The 25,540-nt window shown below is 39.9% G+C and overlaps 1 protein-coding gene across 1 annotated transcript; it reads right to left on the bottom strand.

The window, feature by feature from the left end:
- Positions 1 to 17,304: 17,304 nt before the first annotated feature.
- On the bottom strand, positions 17,305 to 17,786 carry LOC137948009 (uncharacterized). The gene is made up of 2 exons (XM_068793908.1): positions 17,596 to 17,786; positions 17,305 to 17,497 (listed from the first exon to the last, which is right to left on the bottom strand). The coding sequence occupies exons 1-2, from the start codon at positions 17,784 to 17,786 to the stop codon at positions 17,305 to 17,307; spliced, it is 384 nt and encodes a 127-aa protein (XP_068650009.1).
- Between the last annotated feature and the right edge of the window lie 7,754 nt (positions 17,787 to 25,540).

Raw genomic sequence — 25,540 nt, 5'->3', positions numbered from 1 at the left:
GTCATTCTCGGTCTCTCTTTCTCTACTTGAGTAACCAATAACATGACTTCATCTGTCATATGGAAAGAGGCTAGTTGCACCTTATCCCATTCAGTAGTCCCATGGTTCAAAATTTTTTTTCCACATCTGTGCAACCAAATTAAGGGATCCACAGAACCATTGAAAGAGGGAAACTCTAACTTCGTGTACCTTGGGACTGTGCCTCCATGCTGAGGTCCTTGGACAGCTGTGCGCCCAGGCCACTTCTCCCCTCTTCTGTGATATGGTTGAACAACCTCTCTTACCTCTGGACTCTGATGTCTCTCTGTCCTCAACTCCTGTAGCATGTTGATGATTCGGCTCATCTCTTCTTCCAAACCACAAACCTTTCCCAACAATGGTTGTGCTATTTAAAGGCTATCTTCTATCTTTTGTATCCTGATTTGGATTTATTCATTTCTGATATTATCCCCCATGTTACCTTGCTCTAATACCAAGTTGTTACGGTCCCAAGTCATGGATCGAGTAACACGGCATGGGAGTTGTGAATTCAGCAATGGTACTGAGTTGCTGGACTCGGTAAGGAGGGTTAAAGATCCCTTCTTTGGGTACTCTTCCACCAGTGATCAGTCTCCCTTTTTTATGGTCTCATTCTAGTGCTAAAGTTATAGCTAGAATGGAAGTAATTTAGGTGGAGAAATAATGGAGGAATACCTGTTCTTGCTAACGTAAATTGGGGTTTCGACCCTGATTTGATGCAGCTCATTCTAGGACTTGAAGGCCTAGCTTGGGGGAGCAGCCTTGGCTCACGTTGATAGCTGTCCTTGCTCTATTTTCGTGATGAATTCCCAGCAAGAAGAGTTGTTCTAACCCTTCACGTGAAAGAACCAGAATTCTTCCTCTTTTGCTGCTCATCAAGATGGAAATTGATCCCAACTTGTTGTTGATGCTGGTAATGGGAGAAGATCCTCTCTTTGGGCTTGGAAAAGGGGCAGGAAGCTCCTCTTCTTAGTATGAATGATGAGGGATGAATTTGGGTGAAGATGGATGGCAATGGTGGGTGAAGGATAGGTTGGATTTATGGAGTAAACCCTAAACTCTAGATCAAGAGGTGATCTCAACCTGTTTAGACTAGGTTATTCTAAAATCTCAAAGCTTACCTATTTCATTCATACCTTTCCCTTAAATAGGTCACGTCAAGGAGTTTTAGAGTTAGGGTTACAATAATTCCCCATAATGCCCTTACATATAAAATAATTCAAAATAACTCCTACTTAAAACAATATAAGAAATAAATCCTACTCAAAGAAATATAAGAATTAAATCCTATTGAGTGAGTTGTTGTTGTCTTCTTCGTTGTGTGACTCAGTGTGCTATTGAGTCCACAAAAACCATGCCAACTCATAGAACCAGCTCTGGTACCATGTTGAATTTATGGAAAAGAGATATACTTCATTGACTTATTATAATCAGAGTACATGAATTTCTATTTATAATAGAGGAAGGTAGTAGAGTCCAATTACAATAAAACTACCTTTGTCGCAATTATGCCCAAACTCTAACACTTATAAGATACGTCCTAGCATAATTAAATAAACCACAGTAAATAGAAGATTAACCTGACTAAAACTCCTTTAAACTGAAACTCTTTTGTGGCACGTGATCATGATAAGGATGCCAGCTCATGGTAATTTGGGTGGGTCCTACTTTTTATGGGCATGGGCCCATTTTCCAACACTTTTAGATATATGGGTCTTTCTTTGTCGTGTGGGTTGGAGGTCATCTTCCAAAAAAATGCACTTCATAGAACGAGGAGCTAGTTTAATTTTCTAATGAGATGTGAGATGGACAAAACAAGCACACTCAAAGACCCTTACGGGAAGAAAAAATGGGACTTCACTAGGAAATAATACTGAATATGGAGTCCTGTGACCATGTATAGATGAAACTAACCTATTGATAAGGAAACATGATGTAAGAATGGCATGAAACCAATAAAAATAGGGTGTCTTCATGGAGTAAAGGAGGCCCCGGGTAACCTCAAGGAGATTGTGGTTCTTTATTTCGACAACACCATTCTGTTGAGGTATGTAGGCATATGATGTTTGATGGATAAAGCCATTATCTTGACAGAAGGACTGAAACTCACTATACAAGTACTTTTTAGCATTATCAGACCTAAGTACTTGAATTTTCTTGCCAAATTGGGTTAATACCATTGCATGAAAGGCCTTAAAGATAGTAATTATTTCAGATCTTTCTTTAAATAAATCGAACCAAGTAACCTGGGTAAAATCATCAACTAAAGTAACAAATATTTAACTTCAAAAATATTGGAGACAATCAAATGTCCCCATACATCAGAGTGTACTAGAGAAAAGGGAACAACACTTTTATTGGTAGGGTGAGAAGCATATGTACTCCTCTGGTGTTTGCATAACTGAAAAACTTCACAATTTAAAGTAGACAAACTTTAAAAGAGGAAATAAATGTAGAAGAGATGTAGAAAGATGGCGAAGCTAGTTGTGCCAAATTTTCACATAAGATGAAGAAGATGAAAGTGCAGCTCATGGAGGAAAATCCAAGTAATACAAACCCCCCTTTTCATGGCTTCCCCTAATCACCCGCTTTGTTTTTTGATCCTAAAATACACAAGAAGAAGGCGAGAAGGTGATAGATCAATTTAGATGTTTTGTAAGCTGACTTACCAAGAGTAAGTTTAAAGTGAGTTGAGGAACAAATAGGACATCTTGAAGTGGGACAAAGGGTGTAATAGAAGATAATCCCTTTCCAAGTACTTCGCTTTGGGTACTATTAGTTATAGTAACAAACTTATTGGGAATACATGTGTTAGGAATTAAATGCCCTAATTCCAAACTAACGAGAACAATAATAATAAACATGGAAGAAAGGAAAACCAAGCACGAAAAAAAAAAAAGATTTATACAGGTTCGAATGAAGGTGAGACTAAGTCCTATCTTTCATCATTGTAGTAATCCACTATGAAGATGAAATAGTTTACAAGAGAAAGCACACACTTACAGGTGTTTCTCTCTAACCTCTTTGGCTGAAACTCGAGATGCTCCTCGGATTAAGATCATAAAACCCTAATATCGGCACCCCTCAATTATAAAGATAAAATTAGGGCAACTGTGATACAAGAGTAAAATTTCAGAGCCGCCCTTAATGAAACAATATTCAATATATCGCGGATCCGACGGGGGCTCCGCACCTGCACCCCCAAGAGGGCGGCTTCCCGCCCACCTTCCAACCCCCATGGTGATCTTATTGCGAAGGTCGATCTGCGACCAACTCTGTGTAAGGCGTTAATTAGGCTCCACAACTTAACAACATGAAGATAAAAAAGTTAGCATAGGTTTGTTACTTGAGAGATGTTCAGAGGCCCCAATGTCTATTATTCAAGATGAAGAGGAGGAAGTGGAAGAAAACATACTTGAAGCAATAGTGGTAGTAGGCATTGGTAAATTTTAAGCGAAGACCCCATTACTGACTTCATTTTCTAAAATATTTCATAGTCTTCATGAGTGAGAGTCATCTTCCCGATTTGTGATTCAGCCTTTTTGTTAGGTTCTTCCCTTGCCATGGATCGAGTCACCCTTCTTTCCTCTCTTCCCTCCAAGGATGCTCTTGATGTTGGAAGAGAATTCTTGCTTCTTGAACGAGTAATGGTTGAATTCAAATAGAACGAGGGAGCTTTGGAGGAAGCTCAACCTGGACGTCAGAGGGAGAATCCGACCTAGACCTCTGAGGGAGAATCTGACCTGTTTAATCTAATTTTCTCAATACTTGCCTCTCTTCTCCTTCACGTCCCCCTAAATAGGGTTGAGGATGGAAATACAAAGATGACCCATAGGTAAAGTGGTTCACGCCACATTACACTGAACGCAAAGTAAACCAAACCAAATAAACTAAACCAAATCGAATTGAAATTACATGAAAAGTAAATTGACATAATTTAATTCCTATGCCTATGGATAACTCGTGATGCTATGGAGTCCATAACATCACCCCCCCTGGAGAAAGAGCTTGTCCTCAAGCTCAAAGTATGGGTAGAGGGTGCGAAACGCCGCTAGTGGCTCCCATGTCGTGTCACTGGGGTTAGCATCTGCCCATTGCACTAAGATCTCCCAATCACCCTGAATATGGTGAGTTTTTAATACTAGTGCCGGGGTAGAAAGTACATGTCCCTCATGGAGTGGGGGCAGCGGGGTGTGAAGCAAAGGCAAATCACCTTGGAAGGCCTTTAATTGTGAGACATGAAAGACGTTGTGAATTCTGGCCTTTGGCAGAAGCTGCAATCTGTAGGCCACTGTCCCAATGCGGTCCATCACCTGAAAGGGACCATAATATTTAGGAGAGAGCTTGTGACGTTTGGAGGTTGTTAATGACAATTGCCTGTAGTGTTGGAGATGCAACCAAACATAATCTCCAGGAGAAAAGAAGACTTCCCGGTGCTTCTTGTCATAATATTTTTTCATAGAATGTTATGCCTCCTGTAGATGAGTGCGCACCTCAGTGATGAATGTGTCTCTTTCAGCTAATGCTTGGTCCAAAGTGGTGATAGAGGCCCCTGGTTCATAGGCTAAAAGACGGGGAGGTTCTCTACCATATACCACCTTGAATGGGGTTGTGCCGAGTGCGCTATGGTAGGAGGTGTTGTAACATAACTCAGCCCAGGCGAGCCACTTAACCCACCTCTTAGGTGAGTCCCCAACGAAATAGCGGAGATACATTTCATTGGTTCTATTGACAATCTCTGTCTGACCATCAGTCTGCGGATGGTAGGCTGAAGAAAAGGCTAACGTTGTGCCCTGTAACTTGAAGAGTTCTTTCCAGAAGGTACTTGTAAAGATTGCATCCCTATCACTGGTTATTGAATTAGGCATCCCATGTAAGCGGACAATGTTATCCATAAAAAGTTGAGCGATCTGAGTTGCAGTGTAAGGATGCGCCAGAGGAATGAAATGCCCATACTTAGAGAAACGATCCACCACTACAAGGATAACAGATTTACCCGACAAAGAGGGAAGTCCATCTATGAAGTCCATAGAAATATCAGACCAGATCTGTGATGGAAGCTGAAGTGGTTGGAGCAACCCAGCTGGACTTAATGTTTCAGCTTTATTCTGTTGACAAGTCTGCCAAGCCGCCACATAATCAGCTATACTGCACTTCATGCCTCTCCAATAAAATTCCCTACTGATCCGGAAATATGTTTTTTGTCTGCTCTCATGTGTACTGTCATGGAAGGAGGCTAAAATGCTGTTAATCAGAGGGGATGTGTGGTGTAGAAAAATTCTGTTTTTGTAGAGGATGAGATTGTCCTGAACCTTGCAATTGTTTGCTGCTGTCCCCTGCTGGATGTCCGGGCATAAGGAGATAATATCCGGGTACTGTTGTGCTTCTTCCTGTATAGATTCCAACAGGAGAGCTCTGGGCTGACTGATGGCATTTAATTGTGGCTCTGGAACGTCCCGATGAGATAATGCATCAGCCCCTACATTCAAACTTCTCGGTTTAAACTCGACAGAAAAGTCAAACCCCATAAGCTTACTTAACCAATGTTGTTGTGGTGAAGTAGTGAGACGTTGCTCAAGAAGATACTTGAGGCTGCAATGATTAGTACGAATAAAAAAAGAACGTCCCCATAGATAAGGGCGCCAATGCTGCCAAATTGTGGAGGTGTTGGCTCTGTTGACGGCTAAAATAAGTAATCGGGTGGCCCTGTTGGTGCAACACTGCGCCAATACCACCCCCTGAAGCATCACATTCCACTACAAATGACTCATCAAGGTCGGGGAGCTGCAAAACTGGGGCTGATGATAAGGCGTCTTTCAATTGCTAAAAGGAATGAGCTGCTGTCTCTGACCAGGTAAAAACATTTTTCTTGAGGAGATTGTTGAGCGGAGCTGCAAGCTGGCCATAGCAATGAATAAATTTTCTATAATATCCAGCTAGGCCCAAAAATCCTCTTAAGGCTGTAATAGATGTAGGAATAGGCCAATATTTGACCGCCTGTATCTTACTCTGGTCTACCTTCACTCCCGCTGCTTGAATAACATGGCCCAAGAATGCCACTTCTGATGTGCCCATAGAACATTTTGACCGATTTAAAACCAAGTGATGTGAACGTATAAGAGAAAATACCGAGTGAAGGTGCTGAAGATGTTCTTCCTAGCTGTTGCTATAGACCAAAATATCGTCGAAAAATACCAATACATATTTTCTCAAGAGAGAGGAAAATACCTCATTCATGAGGGCCTAGAAGGTGGGAGGCGTATTTGACAGACCAAATGGCATTACGAGGAATTAAAAATGGCCGTGATGCGTGCGGAACGCTGTTTTCTCCACATCTGATGGATGACCTTGGATTTGATGATAGCCAGATTTCAAATCGAGTTTAGTAAAAATAGTAGCTTCATGTAGCTCGTCTAACAGCTCGTCCACCACTGAAATAGGAAATTTATATTTAATCGTATGGGTGTTGAGTTGTCGATAATCCACAGAGAACCTCCATGACTTATCATGCTTGTGGACTAGTAATACCGGTGAGGAAAAAGGAGACCTACTCAGCTGAATAATACCCTGTGCTAACATTTGCTGGCACTGCCTTTCAATCTCATCCTTCTATAAGTGGGGGTAACAATACGGACGCACCACTACTGGCTTATTACCCGTTTTCAAACGGATACGGTGATCACAGTGCCTAATTGGCGGTAAGGCAGTAGGGTCTTGAAAGATATCTTCAAATTCTAGTAAGTGGGATAACTTACATGTGTTTGTGGACTGGACTTGGGCAACCTGTAGTGCACAGGTGAGTGGTGCTTGTGTACCATGCAATATAATCTGATGTTGGTCCTCTATAAAAGACATGGTCAGAGCTTTGAAATCCCATAGTATTGGTCCCAACAATTGTAGCCATTTAATTCATAGTACCAAATCGAATCCCGACAGTGGAATCACCAGAAAATCAGCAACAAATGCATGTCCTTCAATATCAAAGTGTGTGGTTGGTGATATGCCTACACTAGTAATTTTATCCCCATTGGTTACTGATACAGAAAGACCAGTCTGTTGCTATACTACTAACCCAAGTTGTTCTGCCGCCTGCTGACTGATGAAATTATGAGTATTGCCCAAGTCAACTAAAGCCAGTAATTGTAATTGATGTAATTGGGCTTTAACCTGCATTTTGCTTGAAATGTGTAGACTAGTCATAGCATGAAGGGAAATCTCTGGACCTTCTTGGTCAGTTTCCACAATTTCCTCCTCCGGTAGTATTTCTTCTCCATCTTCCCATAGACATATACTGAATAATCGTTTCCAGTGGTGTCCAATGACATACTGTTCATCATAGTCAAAACAGAAGCCCTTGGCCTTTCTCTGGTCCATTTCCTGTCTAGTAAGTTTTTTGAAGTAAGGAGCAAGTGGAGCCAAATTAGAGATGTCTGGGCGTGGGGTTGCACTGTCTCTAAATCTTGGAGGTCCATAGGAAGGGTTTTGCGCTGAGGCATTGTGCCTCCCTGGCCAAGCTAGTTTTCTGACCAGTGACTCCTTTAGAACACGTTGCTTGTGCTCAATTGCCCTGGCTAAAATCTGTTATGGACTCCATAGCATCAAGAGTGGCTAACCGGAGAAGAGAATAGATGGAGTAAACTTGTATTTCAGTACCTTAGGGGTTTAATTGTAATTTGAAGTTCCATAAGGGTCTAATTGTAATTATAGAACCTTTGATGTTTTCCTTGACCTATTTAGGGCGTCAAGTGAAGGAATGAAGACAAGCATTGATCATTAGTCTAAATGAGATCAGGTTCTCTCTCAAAAGAGGCCTAACGTGGGAGCTCCTTTTCAAGGCTCACGTCCTTCACCATTGGACGTTCCAAGAACCCCAAATCCTTCCCTTCCTCATCCTTCAATCTGGAAGCTAGAGGAGATCGCCGGGTGACTCGATCCATGGCTAGAGAGCCTAACAACGTGGTATCAGAGCCAGGTTCACCCTTGGTGATTCCTCTTCACCTGCAGAAATTCGAAATTTTGTGGAAGAAAACCATGCTGGTCTTCAATCTCAAATCAATGGCTTGGAGGGAAAATTCCAGATGTTGCTATCACGCATGGAAGAAGGATTCACCCAGCTTTCAGTCCAGATGGCATCCTCATCACCTCCAGCAGATCCTCTCAACCCTCTGCCAACGCCTCCACCTCCTCCCCTACGCCAAACACCTCAACCTCGTGGGGGCCTCAATCCAGCCCCTCCTACCGTGCCAAGGTACACAAAGCTTGATTTTCCAACGTATGATGGGTCCTCCGACCCTTTAATGTGGTTGCACAGGTGTGATCATTTCTTTTCCAATCAAGGAACTCTGCCCGAAGGCAAGGTTCAATTAGCCGCCTTCCACATGCTCGATGAAGCGCTTATGTGGTTTCATCAATTCAAAAACGAATTTGTGGTCTATGATTGGGAATTTTTCAAAAAAAATTGTATGCTACGGTTTGGTCCTCCGCTTCGCAGCAACCCAGTTGGGGATTTGGTCAATCTAAACCAGCTTGGCACTATAGCACAATATCAGAAATTGTTCCAAGAAAAACTTGCTCGTGCAAGTCATTTGGTCCGACCTGAACTTTATGTCAATTTGTTCACGGCTGGCCTGGTAGAACCCCTTCGCCTAGAAGTGGAATTGGAAGCCCCCACCTCCCTAGCCCACGCCATGAATTTGGCAAGAGCATTGGACACCAAACAGCGCCTCTTCCGTGAGTCCTTAAACAAACGTCCTCCTTGGCAACCTCGCCCACAGCCCTATGGCCCTTATCCCACTCCCCCCAGGCCTCCTCCCAACCAACCATCACCACCACCACCAGCCTTTACACCCCCACCAGGATTTATCAAACGTCTGACAAAAGCAGAAATTGATCAGAGGAGGGCTCAGGGCCTATGTTTCAATTGTGATGAGAAATTCGTCAAGGGCCATCTATGCAAAAGACTATTTTGGGTTGAAATAGAAGACCCCTCAGAGGATGACTTTCAGGAGGATATGGACCAAACCGAGGAGGACACACCAGAGATCTCCCTCCATGCCATGACCGGACTGCATAGCACAAATACCATGCAGGTCCATGCCACCTTGAACCATCATCTTCTGCTAGCACTCGTGGACTCAGGCAGCACACATAATTTTATAAGCAGCCAGGCAGCACAACAGTTGGGGTTATCACTACAGCAGAAATCAGGAATATCAGTCTCAGTGGCTAACGGTGACAAGGTCACCACAGTGGGGTTCGGTTCAGCAGTGCCCTTTACTATTGAAGGTCACTCCTTTGTAGCAGATTTTTTGGTCATACCGCTGGCTGGGTTTGACCTTGTCTTGGGAATTAAATGGCTACAACGATTGGGTCCGATCTTATGGGATTTCCAATCCCTGACCATGAGTTTTAACCAGGACACACATCCGATCACCCTCCATGGCAATAGCGCCCAGAGGCCATGCAGCCTCCACACACTTTCGGTGGATCCTTCAACAGGGGATAACTTAGCTTCATTGTTGGCCGAATATGCTGATTTATTTCAGGCACCTGCCGACCTTCCTCCTATAAGAGAGTGTGATCACAGAATTCGTTTGAAGATGGGCACAGAACCAGTGGTAGTGCGTCCCTACCGCTATCCCCATGTGCAAAAAGATGAGATAGAACGACAATGTCAACAAATGCTACAATAAGGTATTATTCAGCCTAGTCGTTCTCCTTTTTCATCCCCGGTATTACTCGTAAAGAAATCAGATAAATCTTGGCGCTTTTGTGTGGATTACCGTGACCTCAATGCTTGCACCATCAAAGATAAATTTCCAATTCCAGTGGTCGATGAATTATTGGATGAGCTACACAGCTCTCAACTATTTACAAAGTTGGACTTAAAATCTGGCTACCATCAGATTCGGGTTTATTCAGAGGATATCGAAAAAACTGCCTTCCGCACCCACCATGGTCACTATGAGTTCTTGGTGATGCCATTTGGGCTATCCAATGCCCCGTCCACCTTTCAAGCGCTTATGAACCAGGTATTTCGCCCTTTCTTACGGAAGCATGTCTTAGTTTTTTTTGACGATATCCTGGTCTATAGCAAAACTTGGGCAGCACACTTGCATCAATTGAGACAGGTTTTCACCATTCTCCGAGCACACCATTTATTTCTCAATCGTGCCAAATGTGACTTTGCCACATCCGAAGTAGCTTATTTGGGGCATGTGATCTCAGCATCCGGGGTGAAACCAGATTTCAGCAAGATACAATCGGTGATGGATTGGCCCACACCTCACACCGTTACAGCTTTGAAAGGGTTCCTTGGTCTCGCAGGGTATTATAGAAAATTTATCAAAGAATACGGTCACCTGGCAGCACCATTGCATAATTTACTGAAGAAGCATGCCTTTCAGTGGTCTCAGTTGGCAGACTCCTCTTTTAACAACTTAAAACAGGCATTAGCGTCAGCACCAGTTCTCCAATTGCCCAACTTTGCCGAAAATTTCATCATAGAATGCAATGCATCCGGGGGAGGGATTGGTGCCGTCTTGCAGCAACAGGGTCACCCCATTGCCTATTTCAGCCGCCATCTCGCTCCTCACCATCACAAGTTAGCCACGTATGAAAGGGAACTTATCGGTTTGGCCAAAGCTGTGCAGCATTGGCGGCCGTATCTGTGGGGCAGACCTTTTGTGATCAGGACAGACCACTGTAGCCTCAAATATTTATTGGAGCAGCGCCTTACTACATCCCCACAACAACATTGGCTCAGCAAATTAATGGGATTCGATTTTCAGGTGGAATACAAACCGGGTTATCTCAACAGGGCAGCAGACGCTTTGTCACGCCGGGAACTAGAGGATTCACATTTGCACGCATTGAGCCACCCCAAGTCGCCCTTGCTGGACACAATCCGTCAGGATACTAGTCATCATCCAGATCTCCTTGAGTTACAAGCTCAAATCGAAAACCATTCCAAGGACAAGAACTGGACACTACAGGACGGTCTCATTCTGTATAAAGGACGCATATATCTTCCTCCTTCGTCGGTACTCATTCCTGCCATTATTGCCACCTTTCATGATAGTACACATGAGGGCTAGCAGAAAACATACTTCCGCCTCAGTCGGGAATTTTATTGGAGCGGTATGAAGCGGGTCATTGCTGAGTATGTTGCAGCGTGCCAGATCTGTTAGAGGAATAAGTCAGAATCCTTACAACCCGCCGGCTTGCTCCAGCCACTTCCACTTCCTTCACAGGTATGGGCAGATCTATCAATGGATTTTATCGATGGTCTTCCTCCTTCTGCAGGGAAATCTGTTATTTTTGTTGTGGTAGACCGGTTCTCGAAATATGCCCACTTTATGGCCCTCAGCCATCCGTATACAGCCATCCGTATACAGCCACACAGGTCGCTCAGCTCTTCATGGATAATATTGTCCGTCTCCATGGCCTTCCGGAGACCATCACCAGCGACCGGCATCACAAGTTATCCACAGGCATAGGAATTAAATTATGTCAATTTACTTTTAATGTAATTTCATTTGGTTTGGTTTGCTTTGCTTTGGGTTGGTTTAGATGTAATGTGGCGTGAACCACTTGACCTATGGGTCACTTTTGTAATTCCGTCCTCAACCCTATTTAGGGGGACGTCACGGTGAAGGAAAGGCAAGTATTGACAAACTAGAATTAAACAGGTCAGATTATCCCTTAGAGGTCTAGGTCGGATTCTGCCTCTCAGGTCCAAGTCGAGCTTCCTTGAAAGCTCAAGCACTCCATTCCTGTTTCCATCATTCCACGTTCAAGGAACAAGAATACTCTTCCAACATCAAGAACCAATATGGAGGGAAGAGAGGAAAGAAGGGTGACTCGATCCATGGCTCGGGAAGAACCTAACACCTTCTTCCTTCTTCCTTTCTTTTTTCTTCTTTCTTTCTTGTTTGTTTGTTTGTTTGTTTCTTCTTTCATTTTGATTCATTCTTTCTTTATTTCTTATTTTTTTATTTCTATCTTAATTCTTTCTTCCTTCTTCTTTTTTTCTTTATTATTTCTTGCAAAGTGTCTTATTTATTTATTTATTTATTCCTTCTTGTTTGTTTGTTTCTTCTTTCTTTCTTTCTTTCTTTATTTCTTTTTCTATCTTTCTTTATTTCTTCGTTCGCTCTTTCATTTTTTTTACTTCTTTCATTGTTTATGTTTCTTCCTTTTTTTCCCTGCTTATTTCTCCATTTCTTCAACTTTCTTTCATTCTTTCTAATTTATTTATTTTTTCTTCTTTTTTCTTCTTCTTTCTATGTTTTTTCCTTTCTTCCTCTCTTCTTCTTTCTTTCTTCTTTCTTTCTTGTTTATTTTCATCTCTGTTTCTATCTTGTTGCTTCCTTTCTCGTTTCTTTTCTCTTTATTTCTTAATCTTTTTGTCTTTCGATCTTCTTTCTTTCTTTCTTTCTTTTGACTTCATTTTTTCAATCATCATTCTTTCTTTCTTGTTTCTTACTTTATTTTATTCATTTATTATCTTTCATCCTTTCATATTTCTTTAATCCCATTATTTATTATCTACTAAGATAGTTCTTTATTTTATGTTTCTTTCTTGCTTTTTATTTCTTGTTTCTTTTTTATTTCTTTTAATTTCTTTGTTTCTTTCATGTTTCTATCTTCCCTTCTTGTTTCATTCATTATTTTATCTTTCTTTTTTGCTTTCTTTTATTATTAATTTCTAGTTTCTTTCATTCTTCTTTCTATGTTTCTTTGTTTTATCTTATATCTTTCTTTCTTACTTTTTGTTCTTTCTTTGTTATGTTTTTCTTTCTTTCTTTCATCATTCTTCGTTTATTGTTTCTTGCTTTATATATATTTTGTCTTTTTTTCCCTTCATCTTTCTTTCTTTCATTCTTTTTTATTTCTTGACTCTTTTTTTTTTTCATTCTTTTTTTATTTCTTTCTTTTTTGTTTCTTTCTTACTCTTTCTTTCTGACTTGTTTGTTTGTTTCTATCCTGATTCTTTCTTCTTCTTGTTTTCTTTTTTTTATTTCTTTCTATTTACTTTTTTTGTTCTTTCATGTTTCTTTCTTTGTCTTTGTCTTTCTTTCTTCCTTTCTAATTTCATTTTTTTTCTTTCTACTTACTATCTTTTATCTTTTTTCTGCTTCCAATCTTTCCTTCTTTTTTCTTTCTATATTTCTTCTTTCTTTATTTCTTTCTTTCTTTATTTCTTTCTTATTCTTTTTATTTCCTTCTTCTTTCCCTTTCCCTTTATTTGTTACTTTCTTTCCTACTTCATTTCTTTCTATCTTCTTTCCTTCTTTCTTTCTTCTAGAAACAAATAATCCTTCTTTCTTTCTTTTTTTCGTTAATATTTCTTCTTTCTTGCTTGCTTCTTTCTTTCTTGATTCTTTCTTTCTTGATTCTTTCTTTGTCCTTCTTTCATTTTTTTCATTTTTCTTTCTTTCTTTCATTCTTCTTTCTTTCTTTTTTCCTTTCTATGTCATTTTTTCTTTCTTTCTTTCTTTCTTTATGACTTGTTTGTTCGTGTGTTTCTATCGTAATTCTTTCTCTCCTTCTTTTCTTATTTCTTATTTCTTTCTATGTGCTTCCTTCTCTTTTTCTCAGGCAGATCATTTGTGTGTCTTATCATGCAAAATGTAAAATACATGGGGTCACCGAATTCCCCAGTGCTTTGTGGTAATAAAGTCAATATGGTTGCATGAGTTTTTTTTTTTCAAAATGGCGAATGAAAAATACTTCTGCAATTACAAGGCCATTACATCTGGTTAGTATGAGCAGTATCTATCATTCAGCTTTCCTTCAGTCCTAATCGTCCACTTATCCTATCTAATTCTCTACTATCTCGATCTTTTGATTTCTCTATTCAATTTTTGAATTCAAATGCAACAATTCCTCAAAATTACCCTAATCTAATTCAAATTCTTTGATTTCAAATTCAAATTTCAGTTGGAATTCATTGGTTTTTAATTCAAATTCAATCCCAGAGAACTCTTACCAATTGTCCATTAATAGAAAATTCTACAAGATCGGATACTATTTGTGATTTCAGGATAACTTGGAGTTATTGTGCCTTATCTCAGCCTTAAAATAGTCATAAACCTTATAATCAAGGTTTATCAACTCATATTGCCTCTATTCAAGCCAATGGAGTCCACATCGACTTCAAATTCAAATATTCAGTAGCAACTAGATCTTGGTCTATCTCATTAGTTTATTCCACGTTCAGCAGCAACTACTTTATCTCCTTCTTCATGGAGAACCAGGATGCTCTGAATCCACAAAATGAGATGGTTATTATTCAAAATTCAAATGTTCAGTCTGTTGATTTTATACAATAGTCTTTGCCTACAGATTTTCATCAGCAACATGTGGTTACTTCATCATCTTGTCCAGATAATGAGGCTAGTTTGAATCTGCATAGTCCTGGTCCAGGTAAAGCTGTTCAACCTAGTCATGGATCCACGTTAAGCCAAAAGTCCAACCCCATCTCATCTTCTACTAGACTTCATCCTGTGTTTACTCCTTCTGAGGTAAGACTAGCCTCTTCTATTGTTTCACATCTTTCTTTTGAACCCAAGAGCTATAGTGAGGCACTTAATGATCCAGCTTGGAGAGCAGCCATGGTTGAAGAATATCATCCTCTTCTTCAAAATATACTTGGGTGGATTAATTTACAGTACCCTTATAAGAACATACTTGGGAATTGATTCCCTCATTAGCTTCTAGCAATGTCATTGGTTGCAGGTGGGTGTCTAAGGTAAAAAAAAAATGCTAATGTCAATGTAGAATGTCTTAAAACCTGGCTCATTGCTTAAGGCTATAAGTAACAACATGGAATTGATTATGATGAGTAGATGTCGCACTAGTCATTGCACTATTGAAGGAGTGGCCTCTTAAACAAGTGGATTGTAAAAATGCATTTTTGCATGGTCATCTAAACGAAGAGGTATACATGAGACAAAAACACGGTTTTTTACATTGCCATCATCTGGATTACATTTGCAAGTTGAAAAAAGCTCTATAAATAGGCTCCTCGAGCATTATTCTATATGTTTACAAGCTTTCTTATGGAACTTGGTTGCAAAGAGAACTCAGCTGATCCCTCCATGCTTATGTATAATTCATCTAAAGGAATGATTTTGCTCATCCTTTATTTGGATGATATTGTGGTTATAGGCAGCTCTTCCTATTTGTTACATGCCTTGATTTCCACTCTTCAACAGCACTTTACTAACGAGTTTGCTATGAAAGATTTTGGTCAGTTGCATTATTTTCTTGGTAAAGAGTTTTTTTTTTCAGCACTATCAGTTGCTTCTTACTCAATCAAATTATGCTTTTATGTTATTGGTCAAGTTTAATATGTAGAACCGTAAACCTTGCTCTACATGTCTTGCTATCAATACTCATTTATATTCTAATGATGGCTAGCTCTTACCGAATCCTTCAAAATATAGACGAGTTGTTGGTGCATTGCAATATCACACATTGACATGGATATACCTTTCTTATGCTGTAAATCTTGTTCACAATATGTGCATCAGCCCAGAGGCTAACATCTTAAGATGGTCAAAAGTATTCTTTGATATCGTAAGATATGGACAAAAATGAGTTGGTCAAATTCAAGGTGGAATCTTTTGTAAAACCTCCAAATACCATTTGTTTTGGAAAATAGGTATAGACATGTCTCAAATGTCTATAAAAGCTCATGTTTTCCCTCCACCAAATGACTAGAAACCCATCAAATAGCATCTTTCATAAAACCTTCCAAATATTATAATAGACATGTAAGCACCACTCCTTTTTTTTTTTTTTAGAATATGATATCTAAAATCATGTAGTTGGCCCCAATACAGTTACCGTCTTTAATAAAACAAGAATCCTGGCTCTACTCTAGATTAGTTTTTGAAAAATAGATACAAAGATTTGAGTGTTGGCTGCTTATGTCACTGGCAATTATGCTCCATCTCTGCAGCTAAGTTGATTTACAGTCCTTTGGAATTGGGTGCCTCTAAAAGTTTCAGAGGTCATATGGACACTTTCCTGAGTAAGCTTATGTTACGGTCCCAAATCTGATACATGGATTCGTAGGGCAGAAGAAGAGAAAGATGAAGATCAAGCCAAAGAGAAGTTTGATAACCCCCAGGTTCGTTAAGGAGAATGCACACCCCTGAGCTCGTTGAGGAGAACTCAAAACCCTATTTAACGTATGCTTAACTTTCCCATTACTCTAACCCCTTAAATAGGGTTCACCCTTACAAGTTTTAAGATAAAATATTAAAAAAATACCCCTATAAATGAAATATTCCAAAACAACCCATGTGGCTTAAAACTAAAATAAAATAAAGTAAATTAAATAAAAAATTTAAAATAATAATGTTATAGCGTGCATAACATTACACCACCCTTGGAAGAAAGAGCTTGTCCTCAAGCTCCAAGGTAGGTCTGCTTGCCTGTGCCGACGTCTCCATCCGTTCTCAAGTATCAACCACGGTATTTGTGTCAGCCCTCTGGACTACAAAACTGGAGCATCCAACCAGAGAAGCAAATTTTTTTATGCTCGAAGGTAGGGATGTGTGCCGAATGTCGCTACATCTCCCCAAGCAGCATCTCTGCCCTCCCTCAGTCTTGGATTGCACTGCCTACACTTTGCCAGCATGGCAGCAACAACATCATGACCAGCCCCTTGGGATTGAGAAGACTCAGTAGCACGAACCCCCTCCATTTGCTACACCTTGAAACACTCAAAGGGCCCCATAGAACAAGCCAGGCCACATGTTCCCTGTAATTCAGATGAGCTGGCAAGTAAGTAAACAACACTAGGAAGCCCACTGCAAGCTTTTTCCTCATCACCATCATCAGAAGAAAACCCAGCTTTGTATGAATCCAACCAGCTGTTCCTTCTCAAAAATCCAGATAGTACAAGTTGTTGCTTATTGTCTTGGAGTACAAAAAACACCTCCCCATACATTGAGATCTCTGCCGCTGCTGTTTGAATCCATTTCAGGTGAAATTGGTGAGGAAGTTCCAAATTCAGAGGGAAGGGATGAAAGCAGACCACCATGCTGACTGCAACAGCAACATCAATTTTAAATTGCATCCTTCTCACACTAGACCCAAACCCATGAAGCACTAATTAGCAGGAGGACCTTGGCCATAAAATAGTTGCTGTCGCAAACCTAGAGCACCTGGGATATAAAATGGAACACGATCAGCAACTGTAGGTGGCATTGCAACTAGCCTCATTTTGACAAATTATGCCTGCAATCTAGCTCTCCTATCTTCTTTACGCTATGCAAGTGCCACATATAGTGGTTGGTTGACAACAATTTCCTCATTTATGTATGCCAGTGCGTGAGATGCTTCCTCAGGAGTTGAGAAAGCAACAAAGCCCAGAAGGCGACTCATACCACTTGGATGACCAGCAATACCAGTGAAAAACATAGCAAAAGCAGCATTGTAGTTGGCCAAGCCAACAATGGCACTGAGCAAAGTCAAGTGATTTGTTTCTTGTGTAATGTGAATAGGAGCCTCCAAAAAAAAGTTGATGTTGCCATACGCAGGCCAATACTGGGAGCCAACCATCCTGGCATTGCTAGATCTCCCCCTAAGGTAACACTAATGCCATCCCATTTGCCTATCTCGCTCCCGATCGTATACACGTCCAACAGAGCCTGTGGAGGGTGCTCACCTAGACCATCCCCAATATTAATAACAAAAATACCTGCTGTTGATGCAGCTCTTCTGGTAGTACCACTATCAAAGTGCCTCATGACAATTATATCAGTGTATCCTTTGACATTTCATATGGTATCTTCAAGTGTTTCTCCTTTTGCGGCTGTAGAAATTCCTGTGCATGTTCTGTTGCCAAAACTTCTCCACTCAACCTTTTCATGGCCGACTCAGAAGACAATCTGGTCCTAGTTGAAGGCTCATAAAAGAGAGTGGCCATGAGAGAACCCCTCAAAATCTGACAGTTAGAAGAATTGTTCTCTATCTTTTCCATTTCCCATGCCACTTCAAATATTGCATTGTCTCCATTCTTTTCAGAATCCAATAATGACGAATATGACTTACTATCCCGGGAATCTGCTATAAAAATAGGGCCCTTAAACTACCTGGTATGATAACATATATACCACGAAATACATTTCTCAAGTTCACTTCCGGGTAGACCTCTTGAAGCCCTCCAACATCTTCAGAAATAAGTTTTTCATCGTCATTTCTGTTGGTCAAGCTATATGCAATTTCAATCACACTGGTAGCCATACTTTCGGATTCCACCTTCACTTCGTCAACAAGTGCTAGAGGCTTATACGCATTGCTTCCCACACTAACTTTTGGAAATTTGGCTGTTGAATCAAAACCATCAACAGGGACAGCAAACAAGCACTGATTTCTTGCTACAGAAATTAACTCAGTTTCACCTGAAGCCTGGCTGGACACTCTTTCAGTCTTTTTAATATCTCTGTTAGTGACTTCAACCCCTGATTTCACCTCAATAATAGAACAAATCAGCAAACTTTCACCATTTTCAATGTCATCTTTGCATTCTAACTCAACAGAAAGATTTCCAAATGCAACCTCTGATTCCCAGCTATCACCAGGATTTACAGACGAATTGTTTTTGTTTTCACAAAAATCAAGACTAACTTCACCATCTATTTTGACATCTTGCTTAAGTGAAGTTGCACTGTTGTGCCCACTTGTAACAAATTCAATTTCAGGTTCTGCTGCAGGTTGGACATCTTCAACAGAACTAGACATTATTTCTTCAATCTCAATTGAGTCACTTCTAATAGCAGAATCATGTAGCACTAATTCACCTTTCTCAGCATACCCATCAGTACTTTCAACACGAATAGCATAATCATTTAGCACGAATAGCATAATCATTTAGCACGAATGCATTCTTATCATTAGATACAACACTAATGCATACTTTTGCATTCTCAAAGTTAACAAAGCCACACTATTTGGAATTCCCATCTCCTTCTCTCATTCCTACAGCCATTGCACTCAAAAATTTAAGCCCCACATTTTCAATTGGGTAACGAACATATGCACAGGTATTGTACGCATAAATAGAAAAATAGTCCCCCAAAAAAAAAAAAAATTCTGAGACACGCTACTGTTCATGGCAATAGAAAACTAAAACAGCATCCATACAATTTTTTTGTCCCTTCCCGGAATGCCCAAAAACATTTTCTCTTGTATTGCAGACACTTCATCACATAGCTACACGAATTTTCTCATCTTACCGCAAGATTGAATGCAAAATTTAGGTTGCCGATACTTACCCCACCCAATTTGGAAATTGGGTTTCCTCTATTCTGCCGAGAGGGGGATTGAGAGTGGGAGGTGGTGGCCAGAAGTCAACTCCCACCGGACTGGTTTCCGATGGTGCAAATGGAGCATCCTCCACAGTTTTCGGTGGCGAATAGTAGCAAATTGTGGCTTCTCCAATGGGGAATTTTTCATCTCATGGTCTGCGAGGCGTTCTGGCTCCCCTTTCTCTCGTCACCCTTTCTTCTTTTCTCTTCTCACCATGTCAGTAACCAGAATGATGGACCCCTATGGAAAGGTTGCGGTTGGTCACTCGCTAGGCTTTTTTCGATGGCGAACAGCACCCCTTTGGGGCTTCTCCGCTTGTCGATTTTTCGAGTTGGAGGTGTCTCGGAGTGGTGTGTGTTGCCTATGGAAGACATGTATTCCTATGAGAAAGGTTTTGATGCCGAAACCCATTTTGGACTTTCCGATGAAGGAATTTTTGAGTCTCCAATTTCGGATTTTGCCACCGCTGGAGAGACAGAGGGCTCTTTGATTTCTTGCGTCTCCTGCCCGTCCGAGATAGCGTCTCCAGTGACTGCGGTGGTGATTTTATCTATCGCAGCAACAAGTCGAGAATTCCCATCCGAGCGAGCGTTTGTTACCTCTCGTTCTGTGAATTTTTCGTGCTCGGATATTTGAGGTCGTGTGAGCTTCTTTTTTGCGGTAGCGAGTTTTTCCATGGAAGCTAATTACGATGCACGTATTTCCTGCAATTCCTAACGCATAGTCATCCATTTTTCTTCGGATATAGGATAGCGCAATATAGAATAACCCATTGTGTTCCTGCTATAATACCAGTTGTTACGGTCCCGGATTTGACACATGGATTCGTAGGGAAGACAAAGAGAAAGAAGAAGATCAAGCCAAAGGGAAGCTTGATAACCCTAGGTTCATTAAGGAGAGCGCACACCCCTGAGCTCGTTGAGGAGAACTCAAAACCCTATTTAACCTAAAATCAATGCTTAATTTCTCATTACTCTTACCCCTTAAATAGGGTTCACCCTTACAAGGTTTAAGATAAAATATTACAAAAATACCCCTATAAATAAATATTCCAAAAATACCCCTATGGCTTAAAACTGAAATAAAATAAAGTAAATTAAAGAAAAAAATTAAAATAATAATGTTATTGCATGCATAACAACTTAATATGGGAGTCTCCTCTCAATTGAATGGAGAAAGTCGTATGTCCCACTCTCAATTTAGAACAATCAAATCATTATCAGGATATTCAGCAAGGGACATCAGCTAATCATTGGACGATTCAGGATCATCTTATCCTATACATATGCCATCCACTCCTAACAGGCCGGTCTTTTGGGTAGTATTGGCTAGGTGCTTAACATTTGGTATCAGAGCGGGCTCCCATGTGGCACGTTTGAATCCCGGAGGGGGCAACCTAGCAGAGGGTGCGACCTAGTAGAGGGGATGACCTCAGTGTGGAGTAGGCCATTGCTAGAGTAGGCCATCGCTAGAGTAGGCCATCGATAGAGTAGGCCATTGCTAGAGTCGGCCACCGTGGACGTCGGATCATGAAGGTGGGGTGTGATGTTATGGTCCTGGGTTAAGTACCTATGCCTTATGCTCCTAACAGGTCGATCTTTTGGGTGGCCAGATTAAAATATTGGTAGGTCCTTGTGATAAGCCCTGGGTCAGGCCAATGTCATTGCGCGAGCGCAACGGCTGGATTAAAATATTGGTAGGTTGCATCTAGGTATTATCGCGATCGGGTCAGTGTCGTTGCAAGTCCATGGTTGTTGGGTCGCGAAGTTGGGGCATGATGTTATGGTCCTGGGTTAAGTACATATGTCTTCCGCTCCTAACAGTTTGGTCTTTTGGGTAGTATTGGCTACGGGCTTAACAAAACAACCGAAAGAAATTGACAACAAACAAGGGATAGACGATGATGAGACACAAAGTTTTTAATGGAATGTGAAGTAGAAGGCATGGTGCATGATATGGGCTCTTTCCTAAGTGCAATAGGATGAGTATCATATTCTGGGCCAAAAATAATCGAAGAAGATGGACTTAACTCGGTAGGATCCGACAACTTAGCAAGTGTGGTGCAGCCAGTGTTTCTGGGGGCTGAGTAGTTTCTACAGCATGAGACATAACCAGTTGAGGAGAACCTGGTACTGAAGATAAACCTAGAGGACCATTATCAAAATAATACGGAGAGTCTTAAAAAAATGTGACATCCCTAGACAAAAGTAAAAGCTAAAGAGAGGGATTATAGCAAACATAACCCTTTTGTGTGCAAGAGTATCCTAAGAAGATACACTTCACAAATTTGGGATCAATTTTACTATGTTTTGGGGAGAAAAAATAGACAAAATATTGACATCCGAAGACTCTCAAGGGTAGTGAAAAATGATCATCATCGAGTGTAGGGAGATTTTTTACCAAGAACGGAAGAGGGTAACCGGTTTATAAGAAAACATGAGGTAAGAACTGCGTGCAGCCAATAAAAGTATGGAACTTGCATGGCAGATAGTAAACCGCGAGCTACCTCAAGAATATGATGGCTCTTCCATTCGGCTACATCATTTTGTTGAGGGGTGTATGCACATGATGTCTGGTGAATATTGCCATTTTCTTGACAAAACAAGTCAAGATCTTTGGATGTGTATTCTTTGGCATTATTCGACCGAAGGACTTTAATTTTCTACCCAAACTAAGTGAGTACCATTGCATGAAAAAATTTAAATATCAATGGTATTTTAGAACACTCTCTAAAAAAAAAAAAACCAAGTGGTATGAGTGAAGTCATCAATGAATGTAATAAACTATTTTACTTGGGAATTGTTAGAGACACTCAAGGGTCCCCATACATTAGTATGAATTAACAAAAAAGGAGAGACACTTTTAATTTCTGGATGAGGTGAGTATGTAGACCTCTGATGTTTACTCATTTGATATGTTTCACAATGAAGGTCCGACCACGCTTTAGGAATAATATGATGAAGAGATTGGGTGGACGGATGTCCCAACCGGTTGTGCCATAACCTAGTTTCAGTGTCACATATGGATGCAAGATTTATTTTTGCAACATCCAGGTGGTAGAGCCCCCTTTGTTCATGGTCTCCACCAATCACCCACTTTGTTGTAAGATCCTGAAGCACACATGAAGTGGGTGAGAAAGTGATAGAGCAATTAAAATGTTTGGTGAGCTGACTAACCGATAAAAGATTCAAAGGGAAAGTAGGAACGAAATGATATCAATGAGCGGAAGTGATGGTGTAACAGAAGTGGATCCTTTCCCTTGAACTTTAGTTTGTGAACCATCTGGAATGGTAATAAATTTATGTGAAAGACATGGAGAAACTGAGTATAGTAGATGTTTGCTACCTATAAGACTTTCAGAGCCTCCTGAGTGAATTATCCAGGATCAAGAGGAGGCAGAATACATACCTGAAGCGGTGGTGGCAGCGGTTGGTGAAGAAGTACTTGGGGAGGACCCCATCATGGTCTTCATTTTTTGAATTAGTTCGTAGTCTTCATTAGTAAAAGTATGTTTTGCAGTTGTTCTGGTAGACTGCTCTACTTCTATATATAGAAGTTGGCTGGGCAAGTTTCTATTATTGAAGAAAACCTCGAAAGTGGGTCAAATATTTATGTATAGTGTCTCCTTTTTTGGTGTTAAGCATCTGTTGTAAAATATCATATGTCCTTTGTAATTTTTTGGAGCTTCAATACAACTTGGCGCATGTCTCCCAAATTTGTTTAGCCATCTCTAAATGAATGACATTATTGGAGACATGTTCTTCCATATTTTTTATATGCCAACTAATAACCAATGTATCCTCCTTTAACCATTTGGTATAGAAGATATCATCTTCATCATTATGTGGTCCACGGTTGGTGAGATGACCAACAAGGTCCTTTGTGATAAGAAACCGAAAAACCGATGTGGATCAGTTCATAAAATTTGATACCCCCCATAAGGGTACAGTGGTGATTCTATGTCACTCTTGTGAATCATATTATCTTCAGCCATAGTAAGCAAATCAAGTAAAATAGTTCTCCAATAAAGTCAACAAAATATGACTAAGAGGAAGGTTTTAACTAACTCGGTTAATGGAGATGCTTAGCATAAAATCTAAGTAAATAATTTTAATGGATAATGACTCATAAAAGTCTCAACATCATAATTATTTATCTAGGAATCTTGTTAGCATAGATTTATAAAAATAATCCAATATGAACTGTTCTCGGTCACAGTATTGTGAAAACCGACAAAAACTGCCTTGATAATCTCTTCTAATCAAAGATAATCCAAGATGCATATATTCTCATAATTTCATAAGATGAAAACATGCATAAGGACATATCTAAACCACCTCTTAATACCAAAAACCAGTAGCACAAAATTAATAATATAAGAAATAAATACTTATCTCATGAGCTTCAATCTTGCTTCATAAGGAGCCTTCGATGAGCAACTTTTAATCACATCTTCATAGAGCATAATGAGGATCCTAAATTGGTAGCTCTGATACCATATTGAATTTAAGACCCCCATGAATAATACCTTGAGCAAGAGGAGAGAGAAAGAACAAAGAGAAAATGAGAAAAGATCTCTGGTAGAGAGAGAAGAGAAGGAAAATAAGGGAGATTAGAGAGAGAGAGAGAACTGAACACGAGAGAGGAGAAAAAAAGAAGTAACTTGCTTAATTAATTCCGAGTTACAATCACTTCTATTTATAGTTGAGAAGGTGATAGAGTCCATGTACAAGTAATCTTAGGACTCCTAATTACATTCCAACTAGAACTCTCTATGATAAGCCTATCATGATAAGATTACATTATCTATTTAAGAGACTACTTTAACTCAACTTCTAACTCTTCTTTAATCACATGAACCAAGATAGAAAGCCAGATTGTGATCTTATCTTTTATGGGTCCCACTTGATCTTCCACATTGTAACAAATAGAAGATGAGTCAAAATTTTCTCGGTGGTTTAAAAAAAATAACTCAACTTATTTTTATGGGTCTCACATGATCTTCCAGCTCATGTTGATAGAGGTACCAGCTCATGGTATCTTTTTAGGTCCCACTTGATCTTCAAATCTTCAATTTAATTCCAGCACATGTTCCTTATCTCTTAGCTCAAGCCACGTTGTATGAGGACTCTTGTTGACACCTCTCGAGCTCATGGTGGGTCCCACCAACTTGTGTAGACATGGTGGATCCCACATTATAACAAATAGAAGACATGCGTCAAAATTTTCTCGGTGGATTTAAAAAAAAGTTGAAAACAATGTAATTTCTTCTCAAAATTCTAGGGTTCCCAAAGCTATAAATAGGGAACCAATCTGCGTGTTTAAGCATCCCTCGAAAAATTCAAAAGTTTGTCTCCAAGGTCGCTTCAAGGTATCTCTCATTGTAAGCCTTTCTTTATTTTCTTTCCTTTTATAATAGATGTTGTAATGACGTTGTTTTTTATATATTGAGAGTTCTTAGTTTCTTTCTTACCCGTTATTTGCTTGATCTGCTTGATCCAATTATAAAAGGTATCAGAGCCATAATGATTCAAGGATAAAAAATTGAATGTGTCTATAAGTGTACTAGAAGGAAGGTATGGTATAGTTGGATATATTGAAATCTATGAAATTTCAAAAAAGTGTAAGTTCGTCTGTCTATTGTTCTGATTTCTCACTTGATCTTCCTCAAGTCGTGTTTTGGGTTAAGCCATGTTTGCCGAGGATTGCGTATAGGCTGAGTATTCCCTTGTAATATTATTGACTGGAGTGTTTTGAGAAATCTGGGAAGATAGTCTGAAGAACGATCTACTTTTCTATAATTTCACTTGTTCTTATTATGCTACTCATATCATACTACCTTTCTATGTTGCTTATAGATGCATTCATAGTTGCATCCATATGAGTTTGACTAGGAATTATAGTTCTTTAAAAAATCCCAATTAGAGGAATTTAATTTACAAAAAAATTAAATGATTGGACAATTCCATCCATTAAACCAACCTCAATCTATAAGAAGGGTATGTTTACCCTTACATTCACCATGGGAATTAAAACTATGGAAAACATGATTAATATACAGACATAAGATACAACTCTAAAACTATTAGAGTTAGAAGATTTATTGAATTATCTCAATCATGAGAAATAAAAATACGCATATAGGATGCATTCAGATAGCTTTTAAGCCTCTGACCCTCTTAGACATGAATAC

This window comes from Aristolochia californica, unplaced genomic scaffold (genome assembly GCF_029961685.1).
Source record: "Aristolochia californica isolate CCGP_79_NKW_82.1479 unplaced genomic scaffold, dmAriCali1.0.hap1 SCAF_1, whole genome shotgun sequence".
NCBI classification, from domain to species: domain Eukaryota; kingdom Viridiplantae; phylum Streptophyta; class Magnoliopsida; order Piperales; family Aristolochiaceae; genus Aristolochia; species Aristolochia californica.
Note: the sequence above shows the minus strand (reverse complement) of the source record. Positions and strands in the feature narration are given on the sequence as shown.

Excerpts from the sequence above, each read along its gene's own strand:
- LOC137948009 (XM_068793908.1), bottom strand. The coding sequence starts at position 17,786 with ATGAGGCACTTTGATAGTGGTACTACCAGAAGAGCTGCATCAACAGCA. Across the intron at positions 17,498-17,595 it reads GATCTAGCAATGCCAGGATG|TGCCATTGTTGGCTTGGCCA; the intron begins GTTGGCTCCCAG and ends GACTTTGCTCAG.